The sequence below is a fragment of the Onychomys torridus genome, chromosome 3 (assembly GCF_903995425.1).
Source record: "Onychomys torridus chromosome 3, mOncTor1.1, whole genome shotgun sequence".
Lineage (NCBI taxonomy): Eukaryota > Metazoa > Chordata > Mammalia > Rodentia > Cricetidae > Onychomys > Onychomys torridus.
The window spans coordinates 62,079,546-62,097,444 of record NC_050445.1 but is presented as its reverse complement, the minus strand read 5'-3'; the positions used below and the strand labels follow the sequence as shown (position 1 = coordinate 62,097,444).

The following is a 17,899-nucleotide window of genomic DNA, read 5'->3' as shown; positions in this document are numbered from 1 at the left end:
CGCGGTTGAGGCAGAGGATTCAGGAGCGGCAAGATCAAACCTAAATAAGCTCTGAACTCAAGTGCAGAGAATAACACTGAGGTAACCAAGGAGGCGGTTCAATGGGCAAAGTGCTTCCAGTGGTTGGTGAGAGTTTGGATCCCCAGCACCCCTGTACCAAACCAGCCTTGGCAGCACATCTCTGGGGGGGCAAGGACAGTGGGATCCCAGAGACTTGCTTGCTAGGCAACCAGCTGAGCCAGTCAGTGAGTTCCAGGCTCAGAGATAGACCTGTCTCAAAGAAAGTAAGGGAAAGAACAATGGAAGAAGACATCTAACACTGACCTCCGCCTGTTCACGCATAGGCATATACACGTACATGTAGGTACATGTCCATACATGCATACATGACACATACAAAATATTAAACATAAATAGATGATAACTCTTACCCCAAGTGAAAGAGACTAACTTACTGCGTGTGACAGAGCTGCCATTGCCTACTTAAGTTAGGCAGATCCCTGGGGCAGTTTTTATGGAGACCGTATCAGTTTCCACAGAGTGTCCGTCCCTTTCCCTGTCATTACCTGCTCACTTGTCACAAGATTGTGATAGGCATTATATAAACCAAGTTGAAAATTTTCCACAGGTTTTGCTGTCTCCAGAACTGGAGGACACAATTTGTATTCATTACACCCTACTTGTTCCTTTCTCCAGAAGGTGCAGTCGAGCTAACAGTAGAGCCACCGTACTGGTTGCAAAGGGACATGTTCAGAAAAGATGGAGGTAGTTGCTCAGACGTGGAGTGTCTCGTATGCTCAGAGACTCTCCATGGAGGCAGAATGTAGATAAACCCCAGAGGGCATCAGGGGATGAGAGGAAAATGGGATCTTGCGCCATTTCCCCTTTGAGTTAGTTATGAGTTCATCAGCCTGCCTGAGTAAAATATCGTGGGTGGAGAGGCTTCAATGGCAAAAATGTATTTCCTCACCATTCTGATACCAAAGTGCCATGAGGACCAGCTTCCTCTCAGAGAATCTCTCTGTAACCTATCAACACAGTCTTCCCTCTCTGTCTCCAAGTGGCCTGCCTCCTGTACGCTCTTCTTGTAAAGACACTGCTCATGTTGGATTTCGTTGCCCAAAGCTAAATTTAAACTTAATTACCTTTTAGAAGGCTTTATCTCTGACTACAGCAGACACATTCTAAGGTACTGGGGACAGTAGTTGAATTTTGAAAGCAATGCAATTCTTCCCATAATGAGAACTGAGATTACTTTATCAGTATCCCTGTTTATCCTTGCTTGTGGACCGAAAATAAACCCTGTTAGCATCACAGGCTTCGCCAGACATCTCTTCACCACCCTGGCTCCTTACACCTGAGTTCAGGACTAATGCCCAGGGTCAGTAGGATCTTGAAGGAAAGTACAGTTGGTATAATGAGGTTGTCTCTGCTGATGGGGAAGCAGAAGACCATTTCATCCAGGGGGACCACCTTCACTGACGCTCTCTCTGCCAGTGTTCAGATGTCACACCATGCTGATTTGGATCCAGGCTCAGTTTCCTGCCATCACTGCTCTTCCTGGACAAGCACGTGGGATGGTCTCAGGAGAGCTGAGTTCATCTCTTTCACACACACATGCAAATCATTTGAAATGCAAGAGTTACGGGGAACTTAGGGATATATACTGATGTTTTAACTCTGAAGCTAACTTTTGTCTGTCTTTACGGGGATAGAAGGCATCATATGTTTAATTTCTTTTTCTCCTATGGTACAAAAACTATTCCTGGCTAGATTTCCCACACTGCTTTATGGAGAGGCTGCACTGGTTTACATTCCCAGCAGCAATGGGGGGGGGGGGGTTTGCTTTGCCCCACACCGTCACCACCACCATTCATTTGATTTTCTTCATGGTAGCCATTCCATGGGATAAGATGCATCTTGGTGTAGTTTGGATGTGCACTTTCTGGCAGGTAGAATGTTGGACAGTTGTGCTTCTTCTGACAACTGTTTACTCAACTCCCTGGCCCATTTATTGCCTGGATGGCTGGGTTTTTGGCTTTAACTTTTGAGTCACTTCCATATTCCAGGTATTAGTCCCCTGTCAGGTACACAGCTTGCAGAAGCTCCTGGAAACCCAGCGTGTCAGCACTGTCCTCTGTTCATTCCAGCCTTTCCTTAACCAGCACTGTTACTCTTCCCATGTGTCTGTCTTTAACACCACAGTGAGCCCCGAACTGGTGAGTGCAAGGGCTTCTTAGCAGCCATTGTCTACCACTCTGGCCTCTGTTCTTGCCGCTCTCTCTGTCCTAGGCTCGGCTCTCCCAGTTCACCTTGGCATAGCCTCCTTTCCCCTAACAACAGTTTTCCTGTCCCTCAACACTTCTTGTAAATACTTCCCTGTCCTGTCTCAACTCCATATCTGTATTTCTATTGTCAGCTTAACTTGAGAGTCACTTTCAGACCCAAATGCATCATATTTAAAATGCCAGTCACATTTGTCCCCTTTGCTCTACTTCTGTCTTCCACTCAGCTAAAGGTACCAACTATTAGGTCATCCCCGCTCCGGAAAGATAAGAACTTGCACATGTTAGATATCTTCAGACATAGCACATTTATCAATGCATGATTAATAAGTTCGCAGATATTCCATCAAGAAGTCTTAATACACCCATGATCAAAATTATTATTATTATTTTATCTATGTGGACAAATGCTCAGCCCTACCAGGGTCTTCCCAGCTCTCACCTTGACGTCTCACTGGGAGTGCCATCCTCACTTATGTGATCAGGCAGGCTCTCCCTCCTTGACTGTCTTCCTTCCCATCCATCAGGGTCTCTGCATCTTTCAAAACAAGCCTCCTCACCTGTTCCAGATAATACCTTCCTTGACCACATCAGATGGCAACCTGCAAGCCAGCCAGCCTTGGAATTCCTCTGGCACCGAACAACTGTAGCACAGAATCACACCCGGCTACATGTCTGTTCTCTTCTTTTAGTATAAACAAGACAGGCAGCACTCTATTTTCTAGGGATTCTCAGACAAGGTTGAGTTGTACCTAAGAATGTGTCTTTGAGAAAGAAATTTTATTTCTCTTTTCTTCAGACAGTGCAGTCTCTGCACCTCCTTGTAATTCTGGGTGTGTTCCCTTTCATCTTGGTTTTCATGCCGCTTGGATCTTCGTCAATGCCAGATTGCAATAGCCACTCGTCAGGATGGCAGCGGCAGCTACGCCATCTTCCTGCCCCTGCTAGAGCTCTCTGTTGCGTGCTTGTTCTTAATTTTCCAAGATACATAACGTGTAAATACAGCAGATCTTGTTGGAATGAAGTGTAAAAATGGATCTCCAAACACATGATGTTCTTAGTATTCAATTCAGAGTCCCCATTCCCCTACCTGGATGGTTACTGCTTGAGAACAGAGTCAAACCTTGCCTAAGGTAAAAGCCTGTACTCTGTTCTCAGTGAATCACTGATATCCTATCTGAAGTACGTGTATTATGAAAGGGAGTTAGAGCATCTGACAGTGGGATGAATGCCTTCTAAAATGACGTCATTTTAACAATGGACCCTAGTATGTGTGTTTCTGCTATTGTGCTCTTAAATACCCAAAATACCAGAAGGAAAACACACACAATAAAAACTAAAGTTTTAGCTTCTACAAGCAAGAAGATGGACAAAGTTGGTAATCCACCTTGGAAAGAGTTTACCAGAACAGAAAACACTATCCCCACAACTGCAAAGGTCTCGTGGTGCCTTTCTGATAAACATGATATCCAGGCAGTGTCTGGATTGTTTAATTTTTTTACTTTGTCATTATTTTTATCCCTTCTCCTCTCCTTTCCTAGCACCAGACAGCAAACATTAAAATTGGCTTTTGATAAAACTACCTGGGCTGTCACCAAATTCTGTCCCACTATACACATTTGCTGCAATAATTTTTAAAAGCTCGCCCATGCAGAATACTTCAACTGTGAAAGAAACCACAGAAGTAATCTAAAGCCATGTCCCAACTCAGCCTGTATGCATACTTCCTGTCCTTTACTTCCCCAGACTTCCTCCAGACTCATCCGTGAGCACATGCCTTTGAGCTGCTGAATATTTATGCAGACATGTGTGACTAATTCATGTAACTACAAACACTTTGGGGACTTAAAGTCACCCAGCTCACTGGATTTTCTCATTGTACAAAATGTAAAGGCTTGGTAAGTCCTTTCTTTTCTGGTAAATCTCTTTCAACCAGCAGGGAAGGGAAAAGTTAGCCTGTATTTTAACGATATAATGATATACTACACAGGTTACCTTCCCAGGCTTAGCTTTCTAACTAGTATTGTTGGGTGTGGGGAGATGCACACCTCCTGCTACTTATAAAAATGAAAAGTTCCCCATGGTTCAGGCCCCCTGCATTAACTATCATTTTACATATAATATTGTAAGATAAATTAGAACTAATTTCTTTACTCCAAAATAGCTGTTTTGAGATCAAACAAATATAGGTGTGTCTTGACCAGCTTTCTGTGACCTCTTAACTTTGCGGAATGTCTAGGACAGAAAGTAATTCAATTAATCACATGGCTATTTCCAATACCCTGAATCACCTCACCTCACATTTACCTCATGTTTAGTTCCTGTTAGCTTCTTCAATAGGAAGCAGTTCCAGTCTGGCTAAGTGGGAATAGTCTGTTGTAACTAACTCAAACAGAACATTTTGAACTTCTGCTTTTTAGGTTTCTCCCTTCTGGTTCTTATCAAAATTAAAATACATATATCAGCTATATTTGTATTAAATATTATACAAAAGGTATAGTACATTTAATACAGGGGACATGAGCATGATGAGCTATCAAAACTCACCCTTACTCTGAAAATATGCTCAACACACACAAACACACACACACACACACATACACACACACACACACACACACACACACACACACACACACATTCACACACCTAAATGCTGTATTCAAATGCAATGAGTTCATCAATACCAAATTAGCTTTGGTAATTGGCAAATACCAACTTAGACATTTTAGAAATAAGTAGCATGGGGAAATCAAAGTAGGATCTACTATTCTAGATTTATAATTTGATATTTTTTAACTTGTGCGGCACTAGCTGTTACTACCTGCACAAGACTGAACCTCTCAGAAAAGCATCGCCCACAGGAGAAGGGCTCATGAGACCTCCACTCCTCCCTAAAGAGCTACTAGACTTTCATAGTTTATGGATTGGTGGAGGGCGGGGAGGGGCGTAGCAACTCCTAAGCTGTCTTTACTTAAGTGAATAACTCCTCACCTACATTCATGTAAGCAATCCTAATTAAACATTGTGGGTCACCAATAAAGTTTAAAAGACATAAAAGTAGAAGGGGGCTTTGTGAGAAGAAGAAATAGTTCAGCAGGCGTATAAGAGGAATAAAAGAGATTAATGGGAATATATAATTCTAGTACTTTTATGTATGTGTATGTGTACATATGTGTTTGTCTGTGTTTATAAAATTTATGGGAGAACAGATTTTAAAATTTGTCTAGGATCAATGGTATAAGTCAGTTGTAAGAAACAGAAAGCTCTGTGTTTCGTCTCTAGTCCTGTATGAAACCAGAGGAGCAGGAGTTCAAGGTCATCCTCAACCACAAAATCAGTTCCAGTTCAGCCATGGCTACCTGACACCCTGCCTCAAACAAGATCAACAACAAAAGAGTGTATACACCTGTGATAGTTTGTAAGATCGATGTCACAAAAATCAGTACTTAAAACTATTTCAGTGGAAGTATTTTGCTGTGTAGCCTGCTAGCTAGTAAAACACAGTTGTCCAACTTGGCACTCAAGTCATAATGAACAAACAGAACTCAGGCCTGCAGACATTGACTCCTTTCTTCTTCTAATCCTTCGTGACTTCCGGGCACAGGCACAACCACAGATCTAGATGCTTCTAGGTCTGGTCCATTCTCCCCATTCGAACCTCCAATCCTTCATAGAGATAGTCACACCTTCCCTCCACCCTTCTGGGACTTTCCAACCATCCTGACCCTTGTGGATTTACAGGATGCTTTTGGAGTAATGAATATGATGCTGAATAGGAAGCAGCACAGCCATAGTTAGCAACAGAGCTGGAAAACATGCAACCAGTAGAGGGCACTCTTTTGAGCCCGCTCACTTCTTTCTGTTGGTCCATAATTCTTCCTAGAGAAAGAGAATGTGCTTGAGAGAAGAGCTGTTGAAGGAATGAAGCAAGTCAGATGACCCCAGTGTCGAGACATAATCCTCCTCTCTCCAATTCCAAAGAGCAGCTCCACTGCCTAACGTTTTCACAATGTGCCCATGAAATGTATGCTACTAGAAGGTCAGTTTCAAAGAAGCTTGAGGTCAAGCTAACATTCATAAAAACGCCAGTGTGGGAAACACTTCTTTTATGAATTAGGCAAAGCTTGTAGAGTTCCTCATGGCTTTGAACACTCACATACTAGTCAAAACCTGTGAATATGTGTACATTCTTTTTTATGGATAATTGGGCTCTTTATTGGTGGCGCCTCCTGGATTAGGAGGATTCTTCCATGCAAATAAGCTGGAAAGGAAGGCAGAGCAACAAAGAACGCCTTTCATGTGGCTTCAACTCTCAGGTAACCACATTTAGACAGAGACAAACATCAAGTTCCTAGATGTCCATAATCATCTTTCAAATTGTTCTAAATCAACTCGTTCATACAAAAGTCCTTACATGGTTTTTGTTAATGCACAAAAACAACACACTGGCCTGCTCTTTATGTTCTTTTGAGAGTAGTTTACCCAAAATGTTGCTGTCTAAGCTCCAACTCCTGTACCTGAGTTCGGCTGTCACGTGCATTGCTGTTTAGTCCCAGAAGTGACGATGACTAGGAGGAACTTTGTGCATTAGAACGACCTCAAATTAAGTTGCACATGAAATTTTCCAATGACAGAACTGAATTTGTAATACTTCTCTGGGTCCAAGAGCATTGGTTTCTTTGGTTTGGTTTGTGAGTTTTGGTTTATTTGTTTGTTTAACCACTTTCTTTTTATGGTAGAGGCATCCATTTTGTGTGAGCCTGGAGTGTGGGGTCCTTTTTGGTGGCTTTCTTTTTTAAAGTGATACTGTGGTCTCACATTTGATGTTTCCTGGAAGAACCGGCTGGCTCTTTATTTAAATTACTCCACAAGAACCCACAGAACAGTTTTTGGAGGATATTTTCATGTTCTTGTCTTGGTCATCATCCTTTGCCCACAAGAGAATGTTGTTTCTAGGTAGTGGCCATTTGGTTTCCTTCTGTTTCAGAACTCAGGGTAGAGTTCTGAACTTCTAACTCAGGGTTAGTTTCCTGCCCTTTCACCTGCCTGAGTAGTATCCCCTACAAAATACTCCTCCCCGACAAAAGAGATGTTTATAAGTCAGGTGCGCATTTCTATGTCTGCTTGGAAAGTTCATCATTTAGAAACCAGCCCAACCTTAACAAGCATGTATGGTGTGGGAGGCTGTTGGGGAATATTTTCACACAAATCCTTCTATTCCCCAGCCTTCAGAACACTAAATTTTGTTGGGATGCTTGGAGGTCTTCCATAAATGAGGAAGACAAAGAACACAGTGGAAAATGGCCATTTTGGTCTCCATAATCTCAGCCTATGTCAAGAACAGGAAGCTACACCTATAGAAATCATTTCTAAGTGAGCAGGTCGGAATATGGATGGCTCTATTGGTTCTTATAAGTATGCTTACAAAGCATAGCCTGGTTCTAGAATCTTGACTGCAGAATGCTGCATATTGTGAAGTTCACTTCCTTTAACTTTGAACTTCCCTGCCTGACTCTCTAATGCAAATTCAGCATTTCTTATTTTTCAGTTGCTCAAAGAGAAAAACCATTACTACTTCCATTATTCAAATTTTCTCAGTTTCACATGATTATTTCACTAAGTTACAAAGTTTAAAAAGCATTTAAAATTGTTTAATTTTTTGTAGACTCATGATCTAAATTCTATGAACATCAAGTAAGATGGAGTCTGTTATAATATGTACCATTGAACAGCCCTTTAGAAAAACAAAATTTTCTGAAGCTTTATTTCATTCCATCCTTGCGGCTGAGTAATGTGGCACGTAGCAGAACTGACCCAGGATCATAAAGGAGAACCCAAGGATCAGAGCACCATCTTCACATCTTACACACAAGAAAACTGACATTCAAAGGCATGAGGTGGAACTGTCCAAGTGCTGTGGCTGTCCCTGTTTTTCATGGCCTTTCTGCTTGGTCCTGGCTTTGCTACTCCTGTCTTTTGGCTGCCATCTCTGTAGTCTTTACCAGAGGCACCCAGTCAGAGAACTGGAGCATGTCTTTGCCCTTTTGCTCTTCTTAATCTGCTTTCCACACCACAGCCTTGCTGTGCTCTCCTGGCTAACGGATGGTTCCCATGCTGTTTCTAGCATGTAAGAGAAAACGTTCTTTTCTTACCACTGAACGACCCCTCAGAAGTGTGGGTGATATCCTCAATGGCATCAATAACTGGGTTAGGGCAGAAAAAGCAGTCAGTAATAATTGTTTAACTGTTTGTACAAGTCACTTAGTGTGCACTCGGTAAATATTGGTTGAATTGCATGGGAGGGTGAAGCATAGGGGTAACAGATTTGATGTTTTTTTCTGTAAAGACTGAAGATGAGGTAGAGGGACCCCAGAGGGCCTGCAAACACAGGATGTGCTTAACAACTAGAAATCCTGAGACCAAAAACTACCTCCCCTCCTCCACAACCTACTTAACTTTGCTGAGCTATAATTTTCTTTTCCATAAACACCATCTACCTTACAGAAATTTTATGCGGATTAAGTCAGACAATGTGTGTGCAGGGCCTGGCCCACAGAAACCCTTCTTGCCTGCCCTTCACATCTGTCGGTGCTGGTCAACCACTCTGCCTTGTTTGAAGATCAGCAAATTAAAAGCAAGCAGGCTTGCACAACTTCATGCACTTTATTGGAATGGCAAGCCTGGAGACTGGAGGAAACGGAGGTGGTTGAGGTTTGATTTCAGTGGCATGTGCCACACAGGCACAGGTTGTGGATGGTGATGGTCCCCTTTTCCTTTTCAACACGTTGCTGATGCTAAGCATGGCATTTGTAAGGGGAACACACAGGTGAAAGGGGTTTTGTCCAGTGAAATCTGACTGCTCTGCAGAACGCTTTCGACGGCAACACGCTGTGGAGCAATATTTAGTTAACTAAATGACCTCGGGTATTTTCTAGAGTAAATGTTTAAGATCAGGAAGCCTCTGTGACTTTGATATACACAAAGGATATTGTGAGAGTCCTCCTCAAAATCATTGGCCATGTTTGTTCCCATACTGTCTTTTTCACAATCTGTGGTATTCTAAAATCAATATCTATACCCTAGTAAGCCATGAGAAGTTTGTGAGCTCTGAAATTTCTGTTTCACAAACTCAAAAGCAGCATACGTGGGACTGGATGCTTTAAAGGTCTTTTATGAAAATGTTAATATTTCATGATATTAATGTTTATCAGACATTTTTAAAACATTTAAGCATTTGAGGCGGATCTTTAATAATCTTGGAGACAAAATTAAATAGAAAGATAAAATACTTTATTGGACAAAGTGTAATTACTATTAAAAATAGCGCTAGTGTACAAGTGGCATTTCTGTGCCTGAATTTTATGCCTGTGCAAGACATGGGACCAACTGGTCTGTAGATAGGAGCCTGGATGGTGTAGCAATGAGTTTAGTTTCCCAACCTATGAATTTATCAAGGCTAAACAGAGCTCTGAAAATGTGAACCCTCTTTCTCCCAAGCACACACCTACCATAGCCAAGCATTTCTTCCACAGTGACTTTTGTAATAGAAGGTTCAGCCTTGAGGGTCAAAGGTGAAGAGGAAGGCAACAAAAGAAGAGTATTTCAAGCCATCTGAGGAACAGGAAAAAACTGCGTGAGTGACTTGAAGAAGGGGAGTTATTTCCAGATGTTTCAAAAGTGAATTCTCCAGGATAGACTCCAATTTTTACTGAACTTCTCAGTAAAGAAAATATCAAAATGAAAAAGAGGAAGCATACTATAAAATCAACAGAATAACTTATTAAGGGGATTAGCATATCTCCTGATGACAGCTCTGTGGTGAGCGAATGTCTAAAACTGGGTGGGGTTTTAACTGATCAAAATGATAATGGCAGGTGTGTTGTGTGTTTATTGCATGTTTGTAAGTCTATCGACATCTACAGCTCTGTGTGCTTAGATGTACTACTGGCTGACTGAATGAGAGAGGTACTGAGAACCCAGTCTTAAAACATGTTTGGCTTAGCCGTCACTGACATTAAAAGAAATGTGCAGTGTTCTCTAACAAATAGTGGCCAGCTAGCTATGAAATCAAGAATCTGTGGGAACATGTTTTTCTCTTTTGCAAAGAGTCAGAATGTAATATACACAGCTGTCAGAGAAGGACTATACTTTCTTTTTAATATATATGAGGGCAAATGATACAATCATGCTATTAGGTAGTAATTTAGTACTTGGATTTTTCTAGAAAAAGTTTGAATTATGGAATACAAACAATGAGAGGAAGATGTAAGTAAGTAGCCAATAAGCATGTAATTTTGGCTTCTAATCATATTGCAGACATGAGATTTAAAACATTTTGTATAAAATTTAAAGAGTAACAATATAAAGGACTATAAGACAAATGTCTACTTTGTTCCATTTTGGTGTTTCAGTTTTTTTCAAATTACACTCCATCACAGATACTTTTGAAGTTAAAAATATGATGCATCTATCTTCCACAGAAACACTCCAAAGACACACACACACCACCACCACCACCACCACCACACCACTGGTCCAGTCTGTGTTGCTTCAATCTATCTAAACTTTGTTTGCATCAAACCAGAGACTTTTAAATGTCAAGAAAATGCAAATAATGGAAAGAAATCAATTATAGTCACTACCAGACCAAGTTGTTGCATTGTTTTTAGGTTAAAGAACTGTGGGTTTGCACTGATTTTCTCCGCTTCAATTTCAGTGCATGTACTTTGTGCATTTTGCATGCGCAAGCAGCACACATTGGCAGTTCACTCTGATATTTGGAGCTGATTCCCTACAGATGTGTTCTTTGAATATCCGAAGCAGAAAGGATTTGATTGTTATATTGTATGTTATCTTTTCTTGATCTTACCACCCTGGCCTGTGTAGGCATTCCACAGAGCCTGAGAAGGGAGTACAGACAGCTGACTGGAGGAAGAAGACAAAATTCCCATTGTTTAGATTTCTGTCAGAAGATATAAGAATAGTTAATTTCTTTTATCTCTGGGGCTTTCATTATCATTTAAATTTCATTTTACATTAATTGATCAGGGATTAGTAAAGCCATTATGCAGAAATTAGAATAAGACAAGCCAGATGGAATGAATAATTCATAAAGTCCAATTACGTTTTATTTCTGGTGTACTTTCAAACTTGCCTCTGACTTCTGTGCTATTTTGATGTGACAATATTCGCTGGAAATCAAGTGTGCCATTTTAATTTATTATATCCCTCTGGAGTGGAGGCATTTGTATGCAGTGGAAGAATGTTCAGTGTTTCCCCTCAGAACATCAACTTTAGGGGTCTTAGAAATCCTTAGTGATTTAGAAAGGATGGCATATTTTCTGTGTACGTTCAGAGGTTCTAGATCAGCTACATCACTCCACTTGCTTCAGGTAGACTAACCCTGAAGGTTAAGGAGATTAGGGTCTTGAATGGCGCTATTCCCACTTTCCTATAAGAGCTGAAACCCCTTTACAGGTATTTGTTCCCTTTCCTTGCTTCAAAGGAAGCATTAAAACGCGAATTTGGTCTGCAGTAGGACGGGAAGCGGCCGCTGTTGCTGCAGCGACAAGCAGGGACCACGAGGTGGCAGACGTTGCCTTCGGTGCAGAACCAGGGTTCCCAGGGACCGCCCGGGCTTCAGAGCACCCCAGCGGGTCCAAGCCCCTCGGACCACTACTGGGTTCAGGCTCCCACAGCTTGCACAGCTTGGCCCGGCAAGAATTCCAAGCTAATGGCAGTCGCGTCCACCTGTCTGGAATGTCGCTTACAACCGTGTCTGAAACCGCCTCACTCCGCAGGTCCCGGCCCCGGCCCATTCAGAGTAACCCCCACCCCCCGGGATTTATTTATGCCACTGGACAGTTGTAGTCACATTAAAGCTCCGGTTCACCTTCTCAAGGACTTTCATCTCGGGAAGTTTTATGACACTTGGTGAATGTGCAAAGTTTTTAATTAGGCTCTCTAGACAGCCCGAGGCGGCGGCAGCGCCACTAAGTCTTCACGGTCTCTCTGCTTTACAGCACAACAAGCCGCTCTACTCCTTTGAAGACAATGCAGACTATGTGTACGATGTCATGTGGTCCCCTGTGCATCCCGCGCTCTTTGCCTGCGTGGACGGGATGGGGCGCTTGGACCTCTGGAACCTCAACAGTGACACTGAGGTGAGCGGCGCAGGCGCCCGGGTCCAGGGCTGGGAGGGGGCACCCCGGACCACTCTGCAGTCTGATTCTTCCTGCAAAAAAAACCGGCCTTTTGTGGACAGACCTTCCAATTGCCTCCTGTGCCCATGGCCCCCCACCCCAGACCCACCCCTCATTTCTTGAATATCCAGAAGGGAACCAGCAGATGCATTGCCCCAAATTCCATGTCACTTCATCCTGTGGAAGATCTTAGACAATTACTGATGCTGCACACACACACACACACACACACACACACACACACACACACACACACTTTTTTTTAAGGCACAAGGTGTATTCACACCTTTCCCTAAGGGAGAGGACACATAGTATTGAAATAACTTTATTGGCAGACACTTGGAAGAGAAAGCTTTTGTGGATGCTGTTTTTAGATTGGATTATTGAAATGGGGTTACTCTGTTAATTTTGGCTATTTGTACAATTTCTGTTTTGACACCATAAAAGATGATTTTCTTCACTGCTTTCTGTTTAGATCTACCCCTCATTTAATTTTTACTGAGGAAATACTCCTTGTCTACAATATTGAACTCGAAGGCAGTAGTAGTGTCTAACTTTTAACATGGAAACAAAACACAAGTATTTTTTTTAAGTGAGATTTTTAACATGTCACATTTAAAGTCATTCACAAGTGAAAAAAGTGCCTATTTTTTTTAAAAAAGTTGATAATTAAGTGGTTATTTTTTAAAGTGTCTATCATGTGCTTTGTTCCTTTTTTCAGACCCTCAAGATTATTGAGGGTCTGTCAGAGCCATTGGATTTTTGCTGTTGTTGTTATTGTTGTTGGGAACATGTTACATGAATATTATGTGCCCTAAAATGGCCTCTGCATCATTTCTTGGTTTTGGGTTCGGAGAGCTCTCCATAAATGCCAAATATCCAGATAAAGAGCACATGGTAGGAGATATATGTCAAGTAAAGCAAGTCTTTTGAAGTGTTTGGAGCAGGAAGCTCTTCGGCCTTTTTAACTAAGGATCCTACAGCTGGAGGATATGAAGGAGGAACATACATATGAGGCTAGGATATTTTGTGGGAGGAGGCATGGAAATTTCCTTCAGGTGGTGCTGCATCTGGGTGTCTTTAAGGGCACAGATACCTGTAACTATCACCAAACAGCTACCTTTTGAAAGTATTTCCATTGCAGCCTGTTTTTTCCTTTTACCTCCAAGAACTATGTGACAGGGAAGTTATGTAGTGAAGCATCTTTGAAAATAATCAAAAGGCATGAGTGAGATGCCCATCATTTAGGATGTTCGAATGTTTATAACATCATTGCTTTTCATATAAAGTGCTATTACCTTACATTGTAATGGCTTCCCAAAGTCTTTTATCGCTGTTGATTAAAATCATATTGCTTCTATTTGCTAAGAGAAACTCACCCAAAGCAACCAAAAAAGCAAACGCTTTCCAGATTGACTCGGGAGTTTGCTGTATCAGAAGGGAGGCCAAGCTGAGGTGATGTGTGCCTGACACCCGGCTTTAATGCATAACAAGGGATGGGGTGGTCTACACCCTCCTTAGTAACTCCCATCTAACTTTGTCAGTGGCTTTTTTTTTTTTTTTTTTTTTTCAGAAAAAGAAAGTGATGTCTTGACATTGCCTTCTCTTTCTGTGGGTGTCAAAGAGAGGAACACAGGAGAGTTTTATGGCTAACATTTAGAAACTCAGGGTTGGCCACACATACAGTTGGGGTTTCTGATGAACATGGTTCTGCTTTCACAGTGATAATAAAATACACTGAGTCTGACTCCGACCCAGCACCTCACACTTTTAAAGCCCTCCCGTCATTTTCACTTTCAGGCAAGTTGGGTAATATTTTTCAGGTATAAGACTGATTAGGAAAAGATTTGTTCAAAAAAAAAATTGAAGGAGCCTAAATTCCCAGTCTATTTTGTTGTTCTTTGAAAACCCACTTGTCCCTGCTGTGCCTGTGCAAAAATGGCTCGTGTTTACCTTTGATGAGACTGACTTTTACTGCTTAGTAATTTACGCTGTGTACATCTTGTCTCTGCAATTAAAATGACTGTTCCCAAAGACACGAGAATACTTAGGAAATCAAAGTTGAAAGTGACACACATGCATACGGCACGAGGATTATTTCAGTCCACATTCATTCACATTGGAACTCTGAATACCACTTCAGTTAATGCAGATATATTTTGTTCTTCATGGACTCATTGATTTTAGCATATACTGTAGGCTGTGATAACTGATTTTATTTTTTATATTTTGTATTTTATAACAGCTATGAAAAGAAAGCATTTTTGATATTGTTTAAAACAGACTTGAGTTTGCTATGTTACTTCCATTTCAAATAAACTAATTCCTTTAAAAACGCATTAGCCATTGTTATAACTATCCAAGAAGGTTGGGGTTTTGTGGGGTTTTTTTGACTAATTAATTTTTTAGCTATGTTATATGAAGATTAAACGTTTTACTCAGCTTTTAGATTATTCAAGGTAAAATCTGATGTTGAACATGGAAAATCCTTTATGATGCTTTTAAGTCACGGTGATAAAAATGGACTCTGAAGGTTCTATTGCTGAATCATGAATTTGTTTTCAGGCCAGCACCACTAGTAATAAAGTGTATTGACAGAATTATAGTCTATCTAAATTCACATTGTTTTTATTCTTTGCAAGGTTTGGTTAAAAATTCAGACTCTAGCTTGCGCAGCAGGTACCTTTACTGTAGAAATTGGGTATTTAAAAAAAAAAATGAGCTGGGGATTTTCATTTTACATTTTTGTTCACAATTGACATGCAATGATTTAAGCAGGTAAAAAGAATTTTTATTGATTTCAAGATGAAGTTTAAACATAGATTCTTACATATGATGGAGTTTTTATTGCTATTTTAAAGATAGGTATTGGCTCAATAGTTTCATATAAACAGATGGTTTCAATCCTGTGGGCAGCTGAATGCCGGGGTGCTAAGCCACAGAACATGCCATGTTTCCATGTTGGTGAATCGCATCTATTGGGCACAGGTCTTACCCAGTGGCAGGAGATGCTCTCGGTGGCCCTCTTTTAACCATTTTCCCCTTTTCCTTTTAACATGCACTATTTTCTTTCTCAAGGGCATGCTGTCATTCCTTAGTCAGCATCCTTGTAGAAGGCCCAGGAGGTAGCTCTAAGCAGTTAGAAACGGCTAACCTTGAAGACAAGCGCGCGCACACACTGAAGAAGACGATTGATTCACCCCAAATCCTCCTCCACACACTGAGGCTCTCGCAGTAGTAAATAAGTAAATGACTGCAGGTTCTATTTCAGTGCTGCTGGTTCCCTGTAACTGTGATTATTAGCCCAGTCATCAATGCTTCTGGATTTCCAGTGTTTGTTAAAGGAACAGATACATAGACAGCTACATTTTAACAGGGTGTCACGGTTAAAAGAGTTATGGACCATTCTCCATATCTGTCTTGGTATTGCCGCCTGGAGAAAATAGGAGGAGAAAAGAAAAGAAGGAAAAGGCTCCTTCAGGCTTTCTAGCTGTGCACTTCTTTCCTCCTGATCATCTGCTCCCTGGTGAGGTTGGTAAATGGACCAATATCACTGCATATATGCTGACATTTTCATGAAGACTCACATTATTTGAAGGATTGACTGTTTCCCCCTGTACCTGTGCCTTTTGTAGATCCTCAGTCCTAGTAAACACAAACATCTTTTCCCCTTGACATATCCTGCACAATCTAATGGTCAAGCATCGCATGTAGCTGTCATGCCTATGTGCTGGACAGACACATGCCAAACTCCAGACAGATATACCTGCCACTGGCTACCTTGACTGTGGGAAAGAATGTTCCTGCTTCCCTTTCTTCTTGGTGTCTCTCCTTTCTCCCCCTCAAGTCAGTGGAGCGTATGATTCTAGAACAATGAGTCTCGTTCACTCTTGTGCAGGGGATGGATGTGGCTCCATGCACAGGAAGGCAGTTGTGACTCATGGAGAAAAACACGCCACTATAGATTAGTATGTTTGAATTCATATTCCTTTTTTTGTTGATAACCCCTTTGGCAGGTGCCAACAGCAAGTGTGGCCATTGAGGGGGCGTCTGCCCTAAACCGTGTTCGTTGGGCACAAGGTGGCAAAGAAGTTGCTGTGGGAGACTCAGAAGGCCGCATTTGGATCTACGATGTTGGAGAGGTACATATTTGGAGCGTTCTGTTTTGTTTTAATGTTTTCTTTGGGGAGAGGAGTCTGGCTTGTGTATCCACTTTAAAGACCTACCAGAATTATTAACAAGACTTTCTGGGCCACAAAAACCCTCTTGATGGCATTTGTAAATTTCCATTGACTTCAGTGGGAGTTTGTTAACGCCTCCTTGGGGCCTAATTTGGCCTTTGTCTCTATGCTCAGGACGCTTTAGTTAATGATCTGGACTCCACCTATTTGTGCTGTGGAAACCCAGCTTAGTAGACTGAAGTACGTATGACAAGGCACACGAAAGCTCGCCAAACTCATAATGTTAAGATTGAAATTGGAATTTGCCATTTACTCTGAGAAAGTCAAGTTGTAGTTAGTGTGCTGAATCAAAATCACAGCCCTTAAGGTCAGCACTGCCAATTAAGAAGGCTGAGATTAATCGTTTTATACCATTTATGACATTACCATGTGAGATCGCTGCCTCTTATTATATGACATGTAAAGTACAGTGACTAACATGGGAGATATCAATGTGAAAAATATTGCATCTCTTACACTGAAAAACCTTGAATTTGTGGCCTATCTTTACTTTTCCATTATATATATGGAAACATATATATAGATATATGTTTTCTTCCACTTCTTGAGAAAGTGTTGAAAAAAGGCCTTGATTTCTGGTAAGGTTAAGGGTTTTGTTTTTGTTTTCCCTTAAAGACAAAGAAAATACAGGAAAAACAAGGAAGTGTGTTGTATAAAGTTGCTTAGGCATGATTTGAATCTAACATTTGCATTCCAGAGAGAAAACAGACCACATTTGTGTGCACAGTGTCCTAGGCCTGGGAAGTTCTCTGTGACTACCTGGTGGACTAGCTTAGCTGATCATACTGAGAAAGGTTCCCTATGGTCTCACAAATCAGCATCCTAGGACTTTGACAATCCCAGATGGTTCAGCAGTGGAACTTTTGATGGCACATTATATAATGTGGTGTTCCATGGTTGATTATGTTGAAACAAGCTAAATGGTGTTTTCAGATTTCAGCTGGGCATAAAAACCGAATAACTTTAGAGATGGGGCTTTCTATCCTAGCATGCAAAGGCCTAAGTAAAACATTTAAGCATCTCTTGGTTGTCCTGTATTTAGACTCTCTTCCCTGCCATGGTTATTCCTGATTGCCACAAGTTAAGACATGCAAAATGGCAGAGACTCTCAACACTGGCCTGCATGATGAAGATCCAGATGGCCAGGTGCCCCACAACTTGGAGTCTG

General features: G+C 41.4%; 1 protein-coding gene across 7 annotated transcripts in view; it reads left to right on the top strand.

Moving 5' to 3' along the window:
* Dync1i1 (dynein cytoplasmic 1 intermediate chain 1) overlaps positions 1-17,899 on the top strand; it is a 309,433-nt gene that overhangs the window by 275,334 nt on the left and 16,200 nt on the right. For all 7 annotated transcript variants that reach the window (XM_036181069.1, XM_036181067.1, XM_036181068.1 and 4 more), the window contains 2 exons: positions 12,311-12,451; positions 16,507-16,632. In XM_036181069.1, the coding sequence (XP_036036962.1) occupies positions 12,311-12,451; positions 16,507-16,632 (267 nt within the window). The remainder of the gene's footprint in view (positions 1-12,310; positions 12,452-16,506; positions 16,633-17,899) is intronic.